This window comes from Mustelus asterias, unplaced genomic scaffold (genome assembly GCF_964213995.1).
Source record: "Mustelus asterias unplaced genomic scaffold, sMusAst1.hap1.1 HAP1_SCAFFOLD_150, whole genome shotgun sequence".
NCBI lineage: Eukaryota > Metazoa > Chordata > Chondrichthyes > Carcharhiniformes > Triakidae > Mustelus > Mustelus asterias.
Genome location: NW_027590172.1, coordinates 327720 through 352624, shown reverse-complemented (window position 1 = coordinate 352624; position 24905 = coordinate 327720). Strand labels below are relative to the sequence as shown.

General features: G+C 47.8%; 4 protein-coding genes across 4 annotated transcripts in view; 2 read left to right on the top strand and 2 right to left on the bottom strand.

Annotated features, from left to right (window-relative positions):
* Window positions 1-24905, top strand: part of LOC144485002 (uncharacterized) — a 397873-nt gene that overhangs the window by 61457 nt on the left and 311511 nt on the right. The window lies entirely within an intron of this gene.
* LOC144484979 (uncharacterized) overlaps window positions 1-24905 on the top strand; it is a 565458-nt gene that overhangs the window by 414040 nt on the left and 126513 nt on the right. The window lies entirely within an intron of this gene.
* Window positions 1-24905, bottom strand: part of LOC144484999 (uncharacterized) — a 274616-nt gene that overhangs the window by 133757 nt on the left and 115954 nt on the right. The gene's annotated exons all lie outside the window — the stretch shown is intronic.
* Window positions 4395-24905, bottom strand: part of LOC144484982 (uncharacterized) — a 46514-nt gene continuing 26003 nt past the window's right edge. Inside the window, exon 3 of the mRNA XM_078203308.1 lies at window positions 4395-5044. Within this exon, the coding sequence (XP_078059434.1) occupies window positions 4457-5044 (588 nt within the window). The 3' untranslated portion in view covers window positions 4395-4456. The remainder of the gene's footprint in view (window positions 5045-24905) is intronic.

Here is a 24905-nt window from a genome sequence, read left to right as displayed (position 1 = left end):
AGAACAGAAGTTACCCATCCCTAACAAAACTGATCAAATAAAAACAATTAGGTTGTGGAATATAACAAAAAAATTAAGAGATGAAGTTTACAATCGAGTTTGTTTTGATTTTTATACTTGTGTAAAGTGGTATTATTGTGGGCCAATTTTTTTCTGCTCACTCCCCATCCCTTCAGGTTCTGTAGAAAAGTTAACCCTTTCAGCAGACAGTTCATTTCTTTTCAAATCATCTGAAAACTCGTGTCTATTTTAGTTTATAATTGAAGATTTATGGGAATTGGCTAAGATGGTCTTTTGACATTTTTAAAGTATAAAAAAGTGATCTTGAGAAGGCAATTTGGTAGAGAGAGGTGGAGGGAGATATGTTTACAGAGAGGTGTGGAGAGCTGTTGGTTTTACAAGTTATCCATGTTTTTGGAGCGGTCACTTCATGTCCTGGTCTGAGAGGGATGGAGAGAAGTCTGTTCAATTGTTAAAGTTAAACTTTCTCGATTAACTGTTAATCGATACTTTGCCTTTTATCGTTCTGACTTGTTACATTTTTAATGATTAATTAACTTTCTGAATTCACCATTTAAAGTGTTCTGTCTTGCCACATGGTTAAGACACTGGAACCTGGTGTGATTTACGATTAGGGAGGTTTTTGTAAACAAGAGAACCCCCATAAATCTTAGTACAAATAAATCAAAGTTCTTACAAATGGAATGTTATCCTTTATTACGAGAGAAATTGAACATTGGAGTAAAGATGTTCTGCTTCAGTTATACAGGGCGTTGCTGAAACTGCATCTTGAATACTGGGTGCAGCTTTGACTCCGATTTAAGAAATGATACAAATGCATTGAGAGTGGTTCAGAGGAGGTTTAATAGATTGCTTCCCAATTCTTGACCCTTACAGGATAAAGTTTGTCCGATTTTCCTTGTCTTCACCTCTGACAAAGAGTAATCCTGACTCAAAATGTTGTCTCTATTCTCTCTTTACAGATGATGTCAGACTTGCTGAGATTGTCCAGCATTTTCTGTTTTTGTTTCAGATTCCAGCAACAGCAGAATTTTGCCTTTACACCAACTGATGTTGGATAAGGGCATCAAAAATATCGGGTGTGGAACGAGAATGTGGAACGCAACTGTTATGGTGAAATTAAAATGATGGACACAAAATGGTTACCTGGCACACAAAATGGACTCTGGGAAGGGACATTAAAAGGCACTGGCTTTGGGCACAGACAGTTACACAAAGAGTTAAAACCTGCAGTATCTGAATTGCTGCAGGAAGCTGGTCAGACCTGGAGCACTTTAAGACTTGAGATAAGAGCAGACCCAGAACAATGAGTTTGATAATAAGATCCGCCACTGATGGGGACATAAATACATAAATGTATATATCGAAACCAGTCATTGATAGAGGACATAACTGCATAAATGTATTCATTCTATGTATAATGATGTGTTAACTGTCCATGTCCGTACCTGTCTGCTTGTAACAATGTGTTAATTGTCGATGTCCGTATCTGCCTACTCAACTTGTAACGATGTATTAACGGCTAATGTCCATACTATCTATTGTCTAAAAGGTATAAAGATGCTCAACTACCATTGTGTAGTTGAGAAGGTCGCTGCCAAGTACTGCGGAGTACCAGTGCTTTCTCCCAAAGCTTTGTCCGAAATAAAACTGTTTTGTTCAACCTCCAAGTCTGACTCCGAAGTGGTAAATTTCCCACAACACAACACAAACAGATCAGCCATGATCTAAATAAATGGGGGAGCAGACTCAAAGGCCCAAATGGCCAACTTCTGCTCCTATGTCAAATGTTGGTCACAAATTCCTGAGGATTGTGAAACAAGGCTGGAAGATTCGCCTTGCTTGTGTTCGTGGGAAAATGTCCAGGAGAACCATCACTGTGAAGGACAGTTCTGGGATTAAAAGGTTGCCAGATGGGAAAAGGAAAACAATGGAAATAAACTCTTGGGGAGTGAAAAATCACCTTGGACTCATTCTTGGAGAATTGAGTGTGAACATTCCAAGGTGGAATAAAATATAACCATTGAGTGGGACATTTGATGGTGTTAAGAGGAAAAGGGCAAAGTTCAATTTTACAGTTTAAGGGTTATGTTCCCGACAAAGAAGTGTTTCGTCATTGTTGCTTCCAGTTTGTTGGAGTAGAAGTCATAAAACTTGGAAGTTTTGTCCTGTGATTCTTCAATTTACTCATTGAGTTTAGAATTCATTTCTTTAAATTATTGATCATTACAGAGATCCTAATAATTCATTCAAAGCCCTGTGTTTTGACTTCCCATTTGAGCCTGTGGCACCTTTCTGTCTCTCTATTGCTCTTGTCAATGACAGCCAGGCGACGGAGCTGAGGGCTGAATTTAGCTGTGAATAATGAGGCCTGCGCCCCAGTTGGAAAACTGCAATGTATGTTGCAGTAATCAAGAGACAGGAAGGTGCTGGAGGACTGAGTGAGAAATGGGCCTCCAATCAATTGTTATATCGGTCACTCAGGGCTAAAGAGAAACCCGTCTCTTTAAATACATATACAGGGAAGAGGCTGCAATGAAATCTGCCCCTTTTAACATGCACAAAAGCTGGAGGATGAGATTGACAGGCTGCAGGAGGAGTCCATTCAGCCCATCGTCCTCCTGCTATCTCTTTGAAAGGACTCTTTGATTCATCCAACTGCACGGTTCTTTCCCCAAATTCTTCCCACTCAAGTCTTAACCCTTTGGAGGCAAACTATTGAATCTGCTTTCAGGCAGATCAGAACAACTCACTGTGTCAAAAAATAAAATCTCATCTCCCCCTCTGGCTCCTTTGCCAATTACCTTAGAGGGACTCACTTTCTGTTAAAGAGCCTGCCAACCCCTCTCACCCACTTTCCCTAAAGTGCATCAATCTCAGGAAAAGTCCAGAAAAATCAAATATTTTTACTGATAAAAGTCTATTAATGAAACAGAACATGGTTAAAACAAACAGAAAATGACTTGAGGATCAAAGACAACCAGAGTAAAAGGATGTTCACAATGTTCTGGACACAAATTGTTTCTCTTTAATTCATCTGTAGCCTGTTCCCTGCCCTCTTTGTGGAACACCTCCGCTCAGTCCACAAGCATGACCCTGACCTTCCGCTTGCCATTAGAATTCACCACCTTGCTCTCACACTCACATTTCTGTCCTCGGCCTGCTGCAATGTTCCGGAGAAGCCCAACACAAGCTGGACAAACAGCCCCTCATCTTCCGATGAGGCACTTTACAGCCTTCTGGACTCAACATTGAGTTCAACAACTTCACACCCTGAACTCTCTCCTCCATTTTGATTTGTTGTTTTTTGCCGAGTGCCAGTCTACACCTTGTTTTCATGTTTTTTGCTTCCAGACAGAGCTGTCCTTTATTCTGCCATTAACACTTACTCTGGACCAATGCTTTGTTTCTTTACCACAACCATTACCTCTCCCTTTGCCTTGGGTTCCGGGATATTTTTGTCATTTAATCTCACCCACCCTCTAACCAATCCCTGACTTTCCCTTTTATAGAACATAGAACATAGAAAGTCACAGCACAAACAGGCCCTTCGGCCCACAAGTTGCGCCGATCACATCCCCACCTCTAGGCCTATCTATAGCCCTCAATCCCATTAAATCCCATGTACTCATCCAGAAGTCTCTTAAAAGACCCCAACGAGTTTGCCTCCACCACCACCGACGTCAGCCGATTCCACTCACCCACCACCCTCTGAGTGAAAAACTTACCCCTGACATCCCCCCTGTACCTACCCCCCAGCACCTTAAACCTGTGTCCTCTCGTAGCAACCATTTCAGCCCTTGGAAATAGCCTCTGAGAGTCCACCCTATCCAGACCCCTCAACATCTTGTGAACCTCTATCAGGTCACCTCTCATCCTTCGTCTCTCCAGGGAGAAGAGACCAAGCTCCCTCAACCTATCCTCATAAGGCATGCCCCCCAATCCAGGCAACATCCTTGTAAATCTCCTCTGCACCCTTTCAATGGCTTCAACATCTTTTGTTCTCCCTGCTCCTCCCCCCTTTCTCAGCAGCATCAAACCCATCACATTTCTCCCTCTCTTTCGTTCTGAAGTAGAGTTACATTGGATGTGAAACATTATCTCTGTTTCTCTCTCCACAGATGCTGCCAGACCTGCTGCGTTTTTCCAGTTCTTTCTGTATTTATTTTTGATCTACCTGTAGTGGTAGGAAAAACACTATTTACTATCCAGGATAAAATAAATGTCCTCCATCAGCTTTTGTGGATCATTTCAGTGGAATTGTGCTCTCCCAGGCTCAAAGAGCATCAGCCCATTGGAAGCAAAGTCGTGAGACCGGCCAGTCCAGCAGAAAGAAACCCTCCGACCCTCCCACTTCACCAAGTGTCAGAATGAACATGGTTCAGTCCTGGATGTGGTTAACAGCAGCAATAACAGCAGAATCCAACTCCTGTCATCACTTGTGAACTCGCTGGTGTCTCTGCAGGGATGTTGACTGAGTGAATCCCTTTCCACATACAGAGCAGGTGAATGGTCTCTCCCCAGTGTGAACTCGAACGTGTACCTGCAGTCTGGATAACTGAGTGAATCCCTTCCCACAGTGAGAGCAGGTAAACAGCCCCTCCCCAGTGTGAACCCGCTGGTGTGTCAGCAGGCTGGATGCCCGGGTGAATCCCTTTCCACACACACAGCAGATAAATGGCCTCTCCCCAATGTGAGTTCGCTGGTGTTCCCGCAGGTTGAATGAATCAGTGAATCCCTTCCCACACACAGAGCAGGTGAATGGTTTCTCCCCAGTGTGAATTCGCTGGTGTCTCTGCAGGTGGGATGATGTTCTAAACCTCTTTGTGCAGTGAGAGCAGCTGAACGGCCTCTCCTCGGTGTGAATGTGCTGGTGGTCCCTCAGATCCTGAGACCTTTTGAATTCACTCCCACAGTCGGAGCATTTAAAGGGTCTCTCACTGGTGTGAACTCGCTGGTGTTCCTGCAGGTTGGATGTTGATCTAAATCTCTTTGAGCATTGAGAGCAGCTGAACGGTTTCTCCTCAGTGTGAATTCGCTCGTGTCTCAGCAGTTCCTGCGCCCTTTTGAAGCTGCTCCCACAGTCGAAGCATTTAAAGGGTCTCTCATTAGTGTGAGTGACTTTGTGGTTCAACAACTTGGAGAAATAAGTGAATCCCATGCCACACACAGAGCAGGTGAATGGCCACTCCTCAGTGTGAATACGTCGATGAATTTCCAGCCGAGATGGGAATCTGAATCCCTTCCCACAGTCCCCACATTTCCATGGATTCTCCATGGTGCGGGTGTCCTTGTGACTCTCCAGGTTAAACAATCAGTTAAACCTCACACAGAACACAGGTACAGTCTCTGCCCACTGTGAATGCTGTGATGTATTTTCAGGCTATATAACTGGTTAAAGCTCTTTCCACAGTCAGTGCACTGGAACACTCTCACTCGGGTGTGTGTGCGTTGGTGCTTTTCCAGTCACACTGACGTTTAACGCCTTCTGAAGCAGACAGAACAGAGAAACATTTCTCCTTCTAGATGCAAAGGCCGATGGTATTCAGGTCCAGATGAATTGAGCGACTGTCAAATCTTGACGTGGCGTATGGTTTGGGATTCTGTCAATGGATCCTAACCTTCTGATATCCTATAAAAAGAGTTTGCAGCAGACATCACAGTCACTACGGGATCAAAATTCAGAACAGATAATTCTAGTTTCGATAGAACATTCTTTCCCCACTCATTCCCCTAAATCTGTAAGTTGGTTAAGATATGGGGGTAGTGATTAGTCATGCTCCTGAACTTGCTGCCTGTGAGGGTAGTCAAGCAGAGATGATCAGTAATTTCTCAATGAGATTGGATGGGTGCTTCAGGGTTACAGAATGGGACCCTCTCCAGACTGACAGAATTGCTCGACAGAGAGTCAGCAGGGCCTTGAATTGTCCAATGGACTCCCCCTGTGCTGTGATGGCTCTGACTGGAAATATATAACGTAGCTACAGTACTACATTACAAGACAAGAAATAATAATAAATGTACTTTATTATAGAACCATCCAATATTTATCACATAACCACACTGTCATAATTCTGTCCTCAGAGTTTTAAAGCACAGCAAGAGGCCCTTTGGCCCATCGTATTTGTGCTAGCTCTCAAGCACCAATCTGTTCTAATCCCACCTTTCACCACTTGGTCAGTAGCAGCCTTATATGTTATGACATTTCAAGTACTTATCTAAATGCTTCTTAATGTTGAGCGTTCCCACCTCTCTCACCCTTTCCGGCAGTGAGTTCCCGATTCCCACCACCCTCTGGGTGAAAATCTTTTCCCTCAAATCCCCTCTAAATTTCCTGCCCCTCACTTAAATCTATGTCTCTGGATATTGACCCAGTTACTCAAGGTCAGTGAATGGAGGGTTCATATTTTTGTACATCTCAATCAGGCCCCCCCTCAGCCTTCTCTGCTTTAGGGAGACCAATTCGAGCCTCACCAGCCTCTCTTCATGACTGACACGTTCCAGCCCAGGCAGCATCCTGGTGAATCTCCTCTGCACCTTCTCCAGTGCAATCACATCCTTCCTAAAGTGTGGCGACCCGAACTGCAGACAGTACTCCAGCATTTTATACACTCAATCAAAACCTGCCTGCTGTAATATTTGATGCTTTGGCTAAAAAAGACAAGTATCCCATATCCCTTCTTAACCACTTTATCAATCTGTCCTGCTGTCTTCAGGGTCCTATGGACATGCACCCCAAGGTCCCTCTGGTCCTCTGTACTTCCTGACGGCCTATTGTTCATTATCTGTTCCCTTGCCTTGTTCGTTCTTCCAAAATGCATCACCTCAGACATTTCAGGGTTAAATTACATTTGCCACTATTCTGCCCACCTAACCAGCTCGTCCACATCATCCTGTAATCTAAGGCTTTCCTCCTCGCTATTTACCACATCACTAATTTTTGGACCATCAGCAAACTTACTGATCGAACCCCCACATTCATATCCACAGGAAGCTCCACGCGGCCATTGACACAGGGCACGGACTCTGATTGGCTGGAGGACCATCGCCCATCCGGTCCTCCAAGCGTTGCCATTGGTCAATCTGCCGCATGTAGACAATGAGGGGGCGGAGCCTGAGCCCACGTGGGGGTGGGCGGGGCTTTGACCGCCAGCTGCGCTGAGCTGGTGTCCAATCCGCAGTGTTTTGCTTCTGTAACCAGTGATATTGCTGCCGATGGGACACTGTGTGCTGGGAACGCCCCTCTGAGTCATTGTGACGGCGCAATGGAGCCCTGCCTGAATCAGCCAATAGCGAAGGAAATTCGACATGTCAACTATGACTCTAACCAATTTTTACAGGGACACTACAAGGGGTGTGAATGTGGCCCAGTCCATCACGCAAATCAGCCATTGACACTGTCTACATTTCCTATTGCCTCAGAAAAGCAGCCAGCATAATCAAGGACCCCACTTATCCTGGACATTCTCTTTTCTATCTTCTTCCATCGGGAAAAAGAGACAAAAGTCTGAGGTCACAAACCAACCGACTCAAGAACAGCTTCTTCCCTGCTGCTGTCAGACTTTTACAAACAAAGAACAAAGAAAATTACAGCACAGGAACAGGCCCTTCGACCTTTCAAGCCTGCACCGACTATGCTGCCTGACTGAACTAAAACCCCCTACCCTTCCGGGAACCATATCCCTCCATTCCCATCCTATTCATGTATTTGTCAAGATGCCTCTTAAAAGTCACTGTCATATCTGCTTCCACTACCTTCCCTGGCAGCAAGTTCCCGGCACCCACTATTCTCTGTATAAAAAAACTTGCCTCGTACATCTCCTTTAAACCTTGCCCCTCACACCTTAAACCTGTGCCCCCTAGTAAGTGACTCTTCAACCCTGGGAAAAAGCTTCTGATTATCCACTCTGTCCATGCCCCTCATAATCTTGTAGACTTCTATCAGGTCGCCCCTCAATCTCCGTTGTTCCAGTGAGAACAAACCAAGTTTCTCCAACCTCTCTTCATAACTAATGCCCTTCATACCAGGCAACATCCTGGTAAATCTTTTCTGTACCCTCTCCAAAGCCTCCTCCTTTTGAATGGACCGACCTCATATTAAGCTGATCTTTCTCTTCACCCTTTCTGTAACTGTAACACTATATTCTGCACTCTCTCCTTTCCTACTCCCCTATGTACTCTATGAACAGTATGATTTATCTGTATACCGCGCAAGAAACAATACTTTTCACTGTATCCCAATACATGTGACAATAAATCAAATCAAACCCATTGCTGCATTTCCTTCCTGAAGCCACATTTGTCCAGTGGGGCCTGTCCCCGGGAGAAAGCGCTGCAGCTGCCGTTGTGTTGGGTGTTGAGGCGGTGCCGCTAGTTCCTTATTGGGGGTGTTGAAGCCTCCACTGGGTGTGTGGAGCCTCCCCTCCCACCCACTGCCCCTAACGCTGCCTCCGCTTATCCGCCTCCTCCCCGCCTGACGATCAGACAAACAAGCGCCTGTCCCTGGACATGAGCCGCACTGCGCATGCTCAACGTCACAATGCCCAGGGACTGATTGACGGCAGCTCCGGACCAATAGAGAAAGGGGGCGGGGCTGGAGGACCGAGCGGGAGCGGCTGGTCCTCCAACCAGGGTGAATAGAGTGAAGCATGCGCAGTGTGGGTAATGGCGGCGGACGGACGGTTTTAACTCGAATCCGAGATCAGTTCAAGGTAAAGGAGAGCGATGAATGTGGTGGGTGGGTGGAGAGGCTTCGTAAACATGTTGTTCAAACTCAAACTTCGGGAAAATAACTTCCCGGGCGTCCTGTTAGTACCAAATTGGAGGCGCAACTTGTCGTGTTGGGCCTGGACTGACGGCCGTCAATCTGTCGGTGGCAATGTGTGTCAGTGCGCATGTGCGGCCGGCATCTTTGTAAGGGGCAATGTGCAGCAGGGTGCAGGTGCGATCGCCATGTTTGTAGGGGGCGCAGGAGTGTCCACCTTTGTGATGTATGGGACCTGAACCCACTGCAGTCCATGTTGTGCAAGTACATCCACCCTGCTGGTAGGGAGGAAATTCCAGCATTTTGACCCAGCGACTGCGAAGGAACGGCGATATATTTCCAAGATGTGGAGATGCCGGTGTTGGATTGGGGTAAACACAGTAAGAAGTCTCACAACACCAGGTTAAAGTCCAACAGATTTATTTGGGAGCATAAGCCACTAGGTTTCAGAGCGCTGCTTTTTCATCACGTAAGTGGGAGTTCTGTTCACAAACAGGGCATATAAAGACACAAACTCAATTTACAAAATAATGGTTGGAATACGAGTCTTTACAGGTAATCAAGTCTTTAAAGGTACAGACAATGTGAGTGGAGAAAGGGTTAAGCACAGGTTCAAGAAATGTGTATTGTCTCCAGACAGGACAGTTAGTGAGATTTTGCAAGCCCTGGCAAGTCGTGGGGGTTACAGATAGTGTGACATGAACCCAAGATCCCGGTTGAGGCCGTCCTCGTGTGCGGAACCTGGCTATCAGTTTCTGCTCAGCGACTCTGCGTTGTCGTGTGTCGTGAAGGCCACCTTGGAGAACGCAGAGACTGATAGCCAAGTTCCGCACACATGAGGACAGCCTCACTAACTGTCCTGGCTGGAGACGATACATATCTCTTTAACCTGCGCTTAACGCTCCCTCCACTTGCATTGTCTGTACCTTTAAGACTTGATTACCTGTAAAGACTCGCATTCCAACCATGATTTTGTAAATTTAGTTTGTGTCTTTATATGCCCTGTTTGTGAACTGAAATCCCATTCACCTGACGAAGGAGCAGCTCTCCGAAAGCTAGTGGCTTTTGCTACCAAATAAACCTGTTAGACTTTAAACTGGTGTTGTGAGACTTCTTATTGTGTTTAGCCGAGTCCAACACCGGCATCTCCACATCATTCTCGGTGTAAACAGGAGGGGATGTGTTTGGAGACAGAATGTTCCAGTTTTCACCCTGACATTCCCAGTATGAATAAGATGCTAGACCAAATGGGGATGTTTTAAGACATCATTTCATTGCCTGGTCACTAACCTCCTTGAGCTCAGCTCATTCTGGGCTAGGAGTGTTTGATGGGGTGGTGTAGAGGGAGTTTATGAAAACTGTGCCTACTCTCTGGCGCTGTTTGGGGACAGGATATCCCAATTCTCCATCTTTAAAAGGTCAAAGAGAGGACCTGCTGGATTAAATGGTGTTGCTTTATGACATAATTTAATCGCCTGGTAACTAACCTCCTGGAACCCAGCTCGTTATGGGCTGGGAGTGTTTGGTGGGGCAATGCAGATGGAGTTTTTCTTATCTAAAGTGTTCCTCCTCTCTGACACTGTTTGATGTGGCACATAATGGGAGTTTTCCTTTGTACCTAGCTTGGGTAGTGCTTCCCCGGGAGTTTTTCACAGGATGATTTGGAGAGAACTTTCCTCTGTACCTTAGATGGGTTGTACATACCTTAGGAGTGTTTGATGGGAAAGTGTAGAGGGAGCCTTGCACTGTCCCTCAAGTGTTGCAATTACCCTGCATGATTTCTACTTCACAACATGTGCATTAAATTTTGATTTGATTTATTGTCAAATGTATTGGGATACGCTGAAAAGTATTGTTTCTGGCACGCTATACAGACAAAGCATACCTTTCATGGAGTACATGGGGAGAAGGAAAGGATAGGGTGCAGGTACAGGTAGGGTGAAGAGAAAGATCAGCTTAATATATGATAGGACCATTCAAACATGACAGTCGGAAGAAGTTGTTCTTGAGTCGTTTGGTACATGTTTTCAGACCATAGAACCATAGAACATTAAAGCACAGAAACAGGCCTTTTGCCCCTTCTTGGCTGTGCTGAACCATTTTTTTGCCTCGTCCCACTGACATGCACTTGGACCATATCCCTCCACACCCCTCTCATTCATGAACCCGTCCAAGTTTTTCTTAAATGTTAAAAGCATTCACCACTTTATCCGGCAGCTCATTCCAGACTCCCATCACTCTCTGCGTGAAGAAGCCCCCCCAATATTCCCTTTAAACTTTTCTCCTTTCACCCTTAACCCATGCCCTCTGGTCTTTTTCTCCCCTAGCCTCAGTGGAAAAAGCCTGCTTGCATTCACTCTATCTATACCCATCAAAATCTTATACACCTCTATCAAATCTCCCCTCATTCTTCTACATTCCAGGGAATAAAGTCCTAACCTATTCAACTTTTCTCTGTAACTCAGTTTCTCAAGTCCTGGGAACATCCTTTTAAACCTTCTCTGCACTCTTTCAACCTTATTAATATCCTTCCTGTAATTAGGTGACCAAAACTGCACACAATACTCTAAATCCGGCCTCACCAATGTCTTATACAACCTCACCATAACACTCCAACTCTCATACTCGATACTTTGATTTATAAAGGCCAATGTACCAAAAGCACTCTTTATGACCCTATCTACCTGTGACGCCACTTTTAGGAAATTATGTATCTGTATTCCCAGATCCCTCTGTTCTACTGCACTCTTCAGTGCCGACCATTTACCTTGTATGTTCTACCTTGGTTTGTCCTTCCAAAGTGCAATACCTCACACTTGGTCTGGCCAACATGTGACTCCAAAGCCACAACAATGTGGTTGACTCTCAACTGCCCTCCAATGGCAACTAGGGATGGGTAATAAATGCTGGCCAGCCAGCAACATCCATGTCCCATAAATGAATAAAAAGAATTCAATTGAACAGCCTGGTGGGCTGAATTTCTAACTATTTCTTACGATCTGTCAGGAACATGAAATGGTGAGTGTCGATCAGCATTAATTAGCACCTTCAGGAGAATTGGGTAGTGTATATTAAAGTTTAAAGTTTATTTAATAGTCACAAGTAAGGCTTATATTAACACTGCAATGAAGTTAGTGTGAAATTCCCCTAGTTGTCACACTCCGGCACCTGTTCGGGTCAATGCACCTAACCAGCACGTCTTTCAGAATGAGGGAGGAAACTCATGCAGACACGGGGAGAATGTGCAAACTCCACACAGACAGTGACCCAAGCCGGAAATCGAACCCGGGTCCCTGGCACTGTGAGGCAGCAGTGCTAACCACTGTGCCACTGTGCCGCAGAATGCTAAATGGAATGAGAGAGAGAGTGTATGTGTGAGGGGCGTGGGTGGAGATTTAAAGAATGTTCCATAGAAACTACAATTGTCTGTTTTGAATTTCTATCATGTGCTGACAGTGATGATTTTATTGGAAGGAGAGGTTTGGAAAATGGAAATCTCAAAAGAGTCACTTGATTCATAAGGACGTGAAAATCATCAGCCTTTTTAACATCAGTGTGAGTGGAAAAGCACTGAGATTCTCACACCCGTATCAGAGTGTTCCAGTGCACTGATTGTGGAGAGACACAAGGACTCCGACACCATGGAGAAACCATGGAAATGTGGAGACTGTGGGAAGGGATTCAGAGCCCCATCTGAGGTGGAATCTCATCGACGCAGTCACACCGGGGAGAGACCGTTCATATGCTCCACTTGTGGGAAGGGATTCAATCATTCATCGAATCTGCTGAGACACCAGCGAATTCACACTGAGGAGAGGCTAGTCACCTGCTCACAGTGTGGGAAGGGATTCATAGATTCATCCACCCTGGCGGAGGGGGGGGGGGGGGGGGGAGCAGGGGGGGAAAGAGAAAGATTGAGAGAGAGAGAAAGATTGAGAGAGAAAGAATCCAACCCCTGTAATCGCTTGTGAAATTGTTGGTGTCTCTGCAGGTTGGATGACCGATTGAATCCCTTCCCACACACAGAGCAGGTGAATGGTCTCTCCCCGGTGTGAACTCGCTGCTGTCTCCGCCGTGTGGATGACCTCCTAAACCTCTTTGAGCAGTGAGAGCAGCTAAACGGTCTCTCGTCAGTGTGAATGGGTTGGTGGACCATCAGTTCCCCAGAGCTTTTGAAGCCACTCTCACAGTCAGAGCATTTAAAGGGTCTGTCTTGGGTGTGAGTGACCTTGTGGCTCAACAGATTGTTCAACCGAGTGAATCCCTTCCCACACACAGAGCAGGTGAATGGCCTCTCCCCGGTGTGAACTTGCTGGTGGGTCAACAGATTGTTCAACCGAGAGAATCCTTTCCCACAGTCAGAGCAGGTGAACGGCCTCTCCCCGGTGTGAATGCGCTAGTGGGTCAGCAGATTGTTTAACCAAGAGAATCCTTTCCCACACACAGAGCAGGTGAACGGTCTCGCCCCAGTGTGAACTCCCTGGTGTGTTTGTAAATGGGATAACTGAGTGAATCCCTTCCCACACACAGAGCAGGTGAATGGTCTCTCCCCAGTGTGAACTCCCTGGTGTGTTTGTAAATGGGATAACTGAGTGAATCCCTTCCCACACACAGAGCAGGTGAATGGTCTCTCTCCAGTGTGACTGCGCCGATGAGTTTCCAGTGCAGATGGGAACCTGAATCCTTTCCCACAGTCCCCACATTTACACAATTTCTCCATGGTGCGGGTGTCCTTGTGACTCTCCAGGCTTGACAATCAGTTCAGTTACAACATAACATGGGTGCGGTCTCTCTGCTGCAATGTATTTTCAGGCTGTTTAACTGGTTAAAGTTCTTTCCACAGTCACTCAGGTGTGTGCATGTTTCAGTGTGTGTGTGTCTCGGTGCTTTTCCAGTCACACTGTTTAAAATCTCCTGAAGCAGACAGAGCAGAGAAACATTTCCATTCTAGATTCAAAGGTCGATGATATTCAGGTCCCAATGAACTGAGTGACTATGTTAGATTTTGATGTGAAGTTTGGTTTCATATTCGTCTTTAAATTTTCTGATATCCTGCAAAAGGAATTTACAAAAGTCATCAGTGTCAGTACAGGATAGAAATTCAGAACAGACAATTCTAGTTTCTATGGAACATTCTTTTCTCTCTCATTCCTCAAAGCTGTAAATCTCCATCCCACACACTCTCCCTCCATTCTCACTCTGCTGTATCTAATATTCACCCTCCCAATTCTCCTGAAGGTGCTGATTGAGGCTGATTGACAGATCCATGCTCACTGCTTCCTGTCCTGGACACAGAGAGAGCTGGAAATTTCCATGCAGGCTGCCAGACAGATAACTGTCTACATTACTGGAGTAAAAATGTGTGGAATATACAGACCAAATTCACTTCATTCCCTTCAGTTGCTGCAAGTCCCCAATTTTCCCCAGAATGAGGAAAGAAATGGAAAGGGGGAAACATTGATTTCCTCCCAGATGTTGCCCAGAGGAGGAAGTTTCACTCTGAAGCTCATTGGACAACTTCTGCATTGTGACGTCACGATAGAGTCCTGCCTGAATCAGCCAATAGGAATCACTGTGCTCCGTGTTGATGTCTCCAGGTTCCAGTGCGCAGGCCCGGGCGCGCGGACCCGGGAGCCCCGCCCCCACCCATTGTTCCCCTCCCCCTACACCACATCGAGCCAAGGTTTCCAGGCAACCGGCTGGCGGTTCCGGCCAGAGCGAGAAGCCGCTCGGTGATCGCACCCCCCCCCCCGCCCCCCCCAGCCCGGGACTGCAAATGTACGAGGGAGAGGGGAAGCTGCGCATGTGCGGGGGAGAACCCACCCTCTGAGCTTCATGTTGAGGTGTTGACCAATGGGAAGAGTTGGAGGACCGGAAGGACTCTGGTCTTCCAGCCAATCAGAGCGCTTTGTGTGAATGAAGATTGATCTTTAGACAGACTCAAACCTCCTCCTGTCGCCAACATCTGTGAGTGGGAAAGATTGGATTGTCCAGCCAGTCCACCATATTGGCCGTTCGCTTTGCGTGTTGGCCAGTATAGTGTGCTCCAGGCAGGGGGCGGGCAGAGGATAAGGAGTTCAAGGCGGGCTTAATGCGCGCCTTGCGGTGAGCTTTTGGAAATGTGGCCGCTGGGAGGAGCGTCTTGGTCGGCGTGAAGTTTCTGTTTCAAGTGCTTGGGTTCGTGACTTGTGCAAGAACTTTTTGTTTCGGCTGGGGCTTGTTGAATGCTGCTCTCGCTGGGATTCCTGTGCCTTGAAAGGTGTGGCCCAGGTAGATGCAATCTCGGAAGACCCAAGCCAGGGAGGAGCCATTTGGGAACTATGGTTTCGGAAGGTTCAGCCGCGGAAGGTGTGACCCCAGACGGTGCAGCCCCAGTGGGTGTGATTTTGGAAGTTCTGGCCCGGAGTGGTGGACTTTGGAGGACTGTAGTTGAGCGTTGTCGACTTCGGACGGTGGAATGTTGATGGGCGAAGCTCTGGAAGGCGATGCCTCCGAAATGTTTCACAATTGTATGGTTGTTCATGGATTGTTTGTTATTGTAATATGTGGTTTTCCTGTTATGATAGTTGGTGGTTTGTTCCGGCCCCCGTCTATTTTCTTGCGTTATTTGTGGCCTGGGGGGCATCCCCCCCTGGATAAAGTCACCCCCGGGGGGTGTGACATCCACTTGGGGAAAGTTCTGGGTGGTGAAGCCCCGGATATAGTAACACCAGAGGGATTTTGTTCTCCGGGAGAAAAATTGGGAAGGCAGGCCCGAGCTGAGTACCCTGGAGAGACTCTCCCACCGCCCCGGCTGAAATTCCGGAAGGGATTCCGGATTGAGTAGGTTCGGGGTGGTTTCCCCATTTCCCCCCTCCGGCTGAACATCCGTAAGGTGTAACCCCCGGACCTGAGTACCTCTGGAGGGTTGCATCCCCCGGCAGGTGGACAAACCCAGGGGACGGTGCCCTTATGCTTCAGTGTTTATTTTTTGTTGTGTACAGTTGTAGTGTTGTGTTAATGTTTGTAGATTTGTAGATTATGATTTGTAAATGGAGGTGTATTTTGAGGGCAATGCCCTGGAAAACTGTAATTGATGATGAACCCTTCCGAAATGGAAGGTAGTAATTGATAAATGGATGGTGTTAGCCATCGGTAATGTATTTTTCAGGTTTGTTCTTTGTTCATTTGTAATTGTTTTGTAATATCGTGTTTGTACTAACCAACGGAAAATCTTTGCATTGTTTGTGGCCTGGGGGGTATCCCCCCCCCCCTCTCCCCCTGGATAGAGTGACCCCCGGGGGGTGTGTCATCCAGTTGGGGAAAGTGTCCGGGGCACCCAGAGGGGTAACACCGGGGGGGTTTTGTTCTCCGGGAGAAAAATTGGGAAGGCAGGCCAAATTGAGTATCCCGGAGAGCTTTTCCCACCGCCCCAGCCGAAAATCCGGAAGGCAGTCCGGATTGAGTAGGTTCGGGGTGGTTTTCCTGTCCCCCCGCCTCTAGTCGAACATCCGTCAGGTGGAACCCCCGGACCTGAGTACCTCTGGAGGGTTGCATCCCCCGGTAGGGGAAAAATCCAGGGGACGGTGCCCTTATGCTTCAGTGTTTATTTTTTTTGTTGTGTACAGTTGTAGTGTTATGTTAATGTTTGTAGATTTGTAGATTATGATTTGTAAATGGAGGTGTATTTTGAGGGCAATGCCCTGGAAAACTGTAATTGACGATGAACCCTTCCGAAATGGAAGGTAGTAACTGATAAATGGATGGCGTTAGCCATTGGTAATGTATTTTTTTCACATTTGTTCTTTGTGTATTTGTAACTGTTTTGCATTAACGTATTTGTAATAAACAAAAAGAAACCAACATCTGTGAGTGGGAAAGATTGGATTGTCCAGCCAGTCCACCATATTGGCCGTTCGCTTTGCGTGTTGGCCAGTATAGTGTGCTCCAGGCAGGGGGCGGGCAGAGGATAAGGAGTTCAAGGCGGGCTTAATGCGCGCCTTGCGGTGAGCTTTTGGAAATGTGGCCGCTGGGAGGAGCGTCTTGGTCGGCGTGAAGTTTCTGTTTCAAGTGCTTGGGTTCGTGACTTGTGCAAGAACTTTTTGTTTCGGCTGGGGCTTGTTGAATGCTGCTCTCGCTGGGATTCCTGTGCCTTGAAAGGCGTGGCCCAGGTAGATGCAATCTCGGAAGACCCAAGCCAGGGAGGAGCCATTTGGGAACTATGGTTTCGGAAGGTTCAGCCGCGGAAGGTGTGACCCCAGACGGTGCAGCCCCAGTGGGTGTGATTTTGGAAGTTCTGGCCCGGAGTGGTGGACTTTGGAGGACTGTAGTTGAGCGTTGTCGACTTCGGACGGTGGAATGTTGATGGGCGAAGCTCTGGAAGGCGATGCCTCCGAAATGTTTCACAATTGTATGGTTGTTCATGGATTGTTTGTTATTGTAGTATGTGGTTTTCCTGTTATGATAGTTGGTGGTTTGTTCTGGCCCCCGTCTATTTTCTTGCGTTATTTGTGGCCTGGGGGGCATCCCCCCCTGGATAAAGTCACCCCCGGGGGGTGTGACATCCACTTGGGGAAAGTTCTGGGTGGTGAAGCCCCGGACATAGTAACACCAGAGGGATTTTTATTCTCCGGGAGAAAAATTGGGAAGGCAGGCCCGAACTGAGTACCCTGGAGAGACTCTCCCACCGCCCCGGCTGAAATTCCGGAAGGCAGTCCGGATTGAGTAGGCGGGGTGGTTTCCCCCATTTCCCCCCTCCGGCTGAACATCCGTAAGGTGTAACCCCCGGATATGAGTACCACTGGAGGGTTGCATCCCCCGGCAGGTGGACAAATCCAGGGGACGGTGCCCTTATGCTTCAGTGTTTATTTTTTTGTTGTGTACAGTTGTAGTGTTGTTAATGTTTGTAGATTTGTAGATTATGATTTGTAAATGGAGGTGTATTTTGAGGGCAATGCCCTGGAAAACTGTAATTGACGATGAACCCTTCCGAAATGGAAGGTAGTAATTGATAAATGGATGGTGTTAGCCATCGGTAATGTATTTTTCATGGATTGTTTGTTATTGTAATATGTGGTTATCCTGTTATGGTAGTTGGTGGTTTGTTCTGGCCCCCGTCTATTTTCTTGCGTTATTTGTGGCCTGGGGGGCATCCCCCCCTGGATAAAGTCACCCCCGGGGGGTGTGACATCCACTTGGGGAAAGTTCTGGGTGGTGAAGCCCCGGACATAGTAACACCAGAGGGATTTTTATTCTCCGGGAGAAAAATTGGGAAGGCAGGCCCGAACTGAGTACCCTGGAGAGACTCTCCCACCGCCCCGGCTGAAATTCCGGAAGGGATTCCGGATTGAGTTGGCAGGGTGGTTTCCCCCATTTCCCCCCTCCGGCTGAACATCCGTAAGGTGTAACCCCCGGATATGAGTACCACTGGAGGGTTGCATCCCCCGGCAGGTGGACAAACCCAGGGGACGGTGCCCTTATGCTTCAGTGTTTATTTTTTGTTGTGTACAGTTGTAGTGTTGTGTTAATGTTTGTAGATTTGTAGATTATGATTTGTAAATGGAGGTGTATTTTGAGGGCAATGCCCTGGAAAACTGTAATTGACGATGAACCCTTCCGAAATGGAAGGTAGTAACTGATAAATGGATGGCGTTAGCCATTGGTAATGTATTTTTTTCACATTTGTTCTTTGTGTATTTGTAATTGTTTTGTATTAACGTATTTGTAATAAACAAAAAGAAGCCAACATCTGTGAGTGGGAAAGATTGGATTGTCCAGCCAGTCCACCATATTGGCCGTTCGCTTTGCGTGTTGGCCAGTATAGTGTGCTCCAGGCAGGGGGCGGGCAGGCAGAGGATAAGGAGTTCAAGGCGGGCTTAATGCGCGCCTTGCGGTGAGCTTTTGGAAATGTGGCCGCTGGGAGGAACGCCTTTGTCGGCGTGAAGTTTCTGTTTCAAGTGCTTGGGTTCGTGACTTGTGCAAGAACTTTTTGTTTCGGCTGGGGCTTGTTGAATGCTGCTCTCGCTGGGATTCCTGTGCCTTGAAAGGCGTGGCCCAGGTAGATGCAATCTCGGAAGACCCAAGCCAGGGAGGAGCCATTTGGGAACTATGGTTTCGGAAGGTTCAGCCGCGGAAGGTGTGACCCCAGACGGTGCAGCCCCAGTGGGTGTGATTTTGGAAGATCTGGCCCGGAGTGGTGGACTTTGGAGGACTGTAGTTGAGCGTTGTCGACTTCGGACGGTGGAATGTTGATGGGCGAAGCTCTGGAAGGCGATGCCTCCGAAATGTTTCACAATTGTATGGTTGTTCATGGATTGTTTGTTATTGTAATATGTGGTTTTCCTGTTATGATAGTTGGTGGTTTGTTCCGGCCCCCGTCTATTTTCTTGCGTTATTTGTGGCCTGGGGGGCATCCCCCCCTGGATAAAGTCACCCCCGGGGGGTGTGACATCCACTTGGGGAAAGTTCTGGGTGGTGAAGCCCCGGATATAGTAACACCAGAGGGATTTTGTTCTCCGGGAGAAAAATTGGGAAGGCAGGCCCGAGCTGAGTACCCTGGAGAGACTCTCCCACCGCCCCGGCTGAAATTCCGGAAGGGATTCCGGATTGAGTAGGTTCGGGGTGGTTTCCCCATTTCCCCCCTCCGGCTGAACATCCGTAAGGTGTAACCCCCGGACCTGAGTACCTCTGGAGGGTTGCATCCCCCGGCAGGTGGACAAACCCAGGGGACGGTGCCCTTATGCTTCAGTGTTTATTTTTTGTTGTGTACAGTTGTAGTGTTGTGTTAATGTTTGTAGATTTGTAGATTATGATTTGTAAATGGAGGTGTATTTTGAGGGCAATGCCCTGGAAAACTGTAATTGATGATGAACCCTTCCGAAATGGAAGGTAGTAATTGATAAATGGATGGTGTTAGCCATCGGTAATGTATTTTTCAGGTTTGTTCTTTGTTCATTTGTAATTGTTTTGTAATATCGTGTTTGTACTAACCAACGGAAAATCTTTGCATTGTTTGTGGCCTGGGGGGTATCCCCCCCCCCTCCCCCCCTGGATAGAGTGACCCCCGGGGGGTGTGTCATCCAGTTGGGGAAAGTGTCCGGGGCACCCAGAGGGGTAACACCGGGGGGGTTTTGTTCTCCGGGAGAAAAATTGGGAAGGCAGGCCGAATTGAGTATCCCGGAGAGCTTTTCCCACCGCCCCAGCCGAAAATCCGGAAGGCAGTCCGGATTGAGTAGGTTCGGGGTGGTTTTCCTGTCCCCCCGCCTCTAGTCGAACATCCGTCAGGTGGAACCCCCGGACCTGAGTACCTCTGGAGGGTTGCATCCCCCGGCAGGGGAAAAATCCAGGGGACGGTGCCCTTATGCTTCAGTGTTTATTTTTTTTTGTTGTGTACAGTTGTAGTGTTATGTTAATGTTTGTAGATTTGTAGATTATGATTTGTAAATGGAGGTGTATTTTGAGGGCAATGCCCTGGAAAACTGTAATTGACGATGAACCCTTCCGAAATGGAAGGTAGTAACTGATAAATGGATGGCGTTAGCCATTGGTAATGTATTTTTTTCACATTTGTTCTTTGTGTATTTGTAACTGTTTTGCATTAACGTATTTGTAATAAACAAAAAGAAACCAACATCTGTGAGTGGGAAAGATTGGATTGTCCAGCCAGTCCACCATATTGGCCGTTCGCTTTGCGTGTTGGCCAGTATAGTGTGCTCCAGGCAGGGGGCGGGCAGAGGATAAGGAGTTCAAGGCGGGCTTAATGCGCGCCTTGCGGTGAGCTTTTGGAAATGTGGCCGCTGGGAGGAACGCCTTGGTCGGCGTGAAGTTTCTGTTTCAAGTGCTTGGGTTCGTGACTTGTGCAAGAACTTTTTGTTTCGGCTGGGGCTTGTTGAATGCTGCTCTCGCTGGGATTCCTGTGCCTTGAAAGGCGTGGCCCAGGTGGATGCAATCTCGGAGGGCCCAAGCCAGGGAGGAGCCATTTGGGAACTATGGTTTCGGAAGGTTCAGCCGCGGAGGGTGTGACCCCAGACGGTGCAGCCCCAGTGGGTGTGATTTTGGAAGTTCTGGCCCGGAGTGGTGGACTTTGGAGGACTGTAGTTGAGCGTTGTCGACTTCGGACGGTGGAATGTTGATGGGCGAAGCTCTGGAAGGCGATGCCTCCGAAATGTTTCACAATTGTATGGTTGTTCATGGATTGTTTGTTATTGTAATATGTGGTTTTCCTGTTATGATAGTTGGTGGTTTGTTCCGGCCCCCGTCTATTTTCTTGCGTTATTTGTGGCCTGGGGGGCATCCCCCCCTGGATAAAGTCACCCCCGGGGGGTGTGACATCCACTTGGGGAAAGTTCTGGGTGGTGAAGCCCCGGATATAGTAACACCAGAGGGATTTTATTCTCCGGGAGAAAAATTGGGAAGGCAGGCCCGAACTGAGTACCCTGGAGAGACTCTCCCACCGCCCCGGCTGAAATTCCGGAAGGGATTCCGGATTGAGGAGGCGGGGTGGTTTCCCCCATTTCCCCCCTCCGGCTGAACATCCGTAAGGTGTAACCCCCGGATATGAGTACCACTGGAGGGTTGCATCCCCCGGCAGGTGGACAAACCCAGGGGACGGTGCCCTTATGCTTCAGTGTTTATTTTTTGTTGTGTACAGTTGTAGTGTTGTGTTAATGTTTGTAGATTTGTAGATTATGATTTGTAAATGGAGGTGTATTTTGAGGGCAATGCCCTGGAAAACTGTAATTGACGATGAACCCTTCCGAAATGGAAGGTAGTAATTGATAAATGGATGGTGTTAGCCATCGGTAATGTATTTTTCAGATTTGTTCTTTGTTCATTTGTATTTGTTTTGTAATATCGTGTTTGTACTAACCAACGGAAAATCTTTGCATTGTTTGTGGCCTGGGGGGTATCCCCCCCCCCCGGATAGAGTGACCCCCGGGGGGTGTGACATCCAGTTGGGGAAAGTGTCCGGGGCACCCAGAGGGGTAACACCGGGGGGGTTTTGTTCTCCGGGAGAAAAATTGGGAAGGCAGGCCGAATTGAGTATCCCGGAGAGCTTTTCCCACCGCCCCAGCCGAAAATCCGGAAGGCAGTCCGGATTGAGTAGGTTCGGGGTGGTTTTCCTGTCCCCCCGCCTCCAGTCAAACATCCGTCAGGTGGAACCCCCGGACCTGAGTACCTCTGGAGGGTTGCATCCCCCGGCGGGGGAAAAACCCGGGAGGCGGTGCCCTGGAGGGCGGCGGATATGCTGCAATGTTTATTCTTGTTGTGTTGTACTAATGTTTGTCACTTTGTAGATTATGATTTGTAATTGGAGGTGTATTGAGAGGGCAATGCCCTGGAAAACTATGACCGTTAGTGAACCCTTCCGAAATGGAAGGTAGTAACTGATAAATGGATGGCGTTAGCCATTGGTAATGTATTTTTTCACATTTGTTCTTTGTGTATTTGTAACTGTTTTGCATTAACGTATTTGTAATAAACAAAAAGAAACCAACATCTGTGAGTGGGAAAGATTGGATTGTCCAGCCAGTCCACCATATTGGCCGTTCGCTTTGCGTGTTGGCCAGTATAGTGTGCTCCAGGCAGGGGGCGGGCAGAGGATAAGGAGTTCAAGGCGGGCTTAATGCGCGCCTTGCGGTGAGCTTTTGGAAATGTGGCCGCTGGGAGGAACGCCTTGGTCGGCGTGAAGTTTCTGTTTCAAGTGCTTGGGTTCGTGACTTGTGCAAGAACTTTTTGTTTCGGCTGGGGCTTGTTGAATGCTGCTCTCGCTGGGATTCCTGTGCCTTGAAAGGCGTGGCCCAGGTGGATGCAATCTCGGAGGGCCCAAGCCAGGGAGGAGCCATTTGGGAACTATGGTTTCGGAAGGTTCAGCCGCGGAGGGTGTGACCCCAGACGGTGCAGCCCCAGTGGGTGTGATTTTGGAAGTTCTGGCCCGGAGTGGTGGACTTTGGAGGACTGTAGTTGAGCGTTGTCGACTTCGGACGGTGGAATGTTGATGGGCGAAGCTCTGGAAGACGATGCCTCCGAAATGTTTCACAATTGTATGGTTGTTCATGGATTGTTTGTTATTGTAATATGTGGTTTTCATGTTATGATAGTTGGTGGTTCCGGCCCCCGTCTATTTTCTTGCGTTATTGTGGCCTGGGGGGCATCCCCCCCTGGATAAAGTCACCCCCGGGGGGTGTGACATCCACTTGGGGAAAGTTCCGGGTGGTGAAGCCCCGGACATAGTAACACCAGAGGGATTTTATTCTCCGGGAGAAAAATTGGGAAGGCAGGCCCGAACTGAGTACCCTGGAGAGACTCTCCCACCGCCCCGGCTGAAATTCCGGAAGGGATTCCGGATTGAGTAGGCGGGGTGGTTTCCCCATTTCCCCCCTCGGGCTGAACATCCGTAAGGTGTAACCCCCGGATATGAGTACCACTGGAGGGTTGCATCCCCCGGCAGGTGGACAAACCCAGGGAACGGTGCCCTTATGCTTCAGTGTTTATTTTTTGTTTGTGTACAGTTGTAGTGTTGTGTTAATGTTTGTAGATTTGTAGATTATGATTTGTAAATGGAGGTGTATTTTGAGGGCAATGCCCTGGAAAACTGTAATTGACGATGAACCCTTCCGAAATGGAAGGTAGTAATTGATAAATGGATGGTGTTAGCCATCGGTAATGTATTTTTCATGGATTGTTTGTTATTGTAATATGTGGTTTTCCTGTTATGGTAGTTGGTGGTTTGTTCCGGCCCCCGTCTATTTTCTTGCGTTATTTGTGGCCTGGGGGGCATCCCCCCCTGGATAAAGTCACCCCCGGGGGGTGTGACATCCACTTGGGGAAAGTTCTGGGTGGTGAAGCCCCGGATATAGTAACACCAGAGGGATTTTTATTCTCCGGGAGAAAAATTGGGAAGGCAGGCCTGAACTGAGTACCCTGGAGAGACTCTCCCACCGCCCCGGCTGAAATTCCGGAAGGGATTCCGGATTGAGTAGGCGGGGTGGTTTCCCCCATTTCCCCCCTCCGGCTGAACATCCGTAAGGTGTAACCCCCGGATATGAGTACCACTGGAGGGTTGCATCCCCCGGCAGGTGGACAAACCCAGGGGACGGTGCCCTTATGCTTCAGTGTTTATTCTTTGTTGTGTACAGTTGTAGTGTTGTGTTAATATTTGTAGGTTTGTAGATTATGATTTGTAAATGGAGGTGTATTTTGAGGGCAATGCCCTGGAAAACTGTAATTGACGATGAACCCTTCCGAAATGGAAGGTAGTAACTGATAAATCGATGGCGTTAGCCATTGGTAATGTATTTTTTCACATTTGTTCTTTGTGTATTTGTAATTGTTTTGTATTAACGTATTTGTAATAAACAAAAAGAAACCAACATCTGTGAGTGGGAAAGATTGGATTGTCCAGCCAGTCCACCATATTGGCCGTTCGCTTTGCGTGTTGGCCAGTATAGTGTGCTCCAGGCAGGGGGCGGGCAGAGGATAAGGAGTTCAAGGCGGGCTTAATGCGTGCCTTGCGGTGAGCTTTTGGAAATGTGGCCGCTGGGAGGAACGCCTTGGTCGGCGTGAAGTTTCTGTTTCAAGTGCTTGGGTTCGTGACTTGTGCGGGAACGTTTTGTTTCGGCTGGGGCTTGTTGAATGCTGCTCTCGCTGGGATTCCTGTGCCTTGAAAGGCGTGGCCCAGGTAGATGCAATCTCGGAAGACCCAAGCCAGGGAGGAGCCATTTGGGAACTATGGTTTCGGAAGGTTCAGCCGCGGAAGGTGTGACCCCAGACGGTGCAGCCCCAGTGGGTGTGATTTTGGAAGATCTGGCCCGGAGTGGTGGACTTTGGAGGACTGTAGTTGAGCGTTGTCGACTTCGGACGGTGGAATGTTGATGGGCGAAGCTCTGGAAGGCGATGCCTCCGAAATGTTTCACAATTGTATGGTTGTTCATGGATTGTTTGTTATTGTAATATGTGGTTTTCCTGTTATGGTAGTTGGTGGTTTGTTCTGGCCCCCGTCTATTTTCTTGCGTTATTTGTGGCCTGGGGGGCATCCCCCCCTGGATAAAGTCACCCCCGGGGGGTGTGACATCCACTTGGGGAAAGTTCTGGGTGGTGAAGCCCCGGACATAGTAACACCAGAGGGATTTTTATTCTCTGG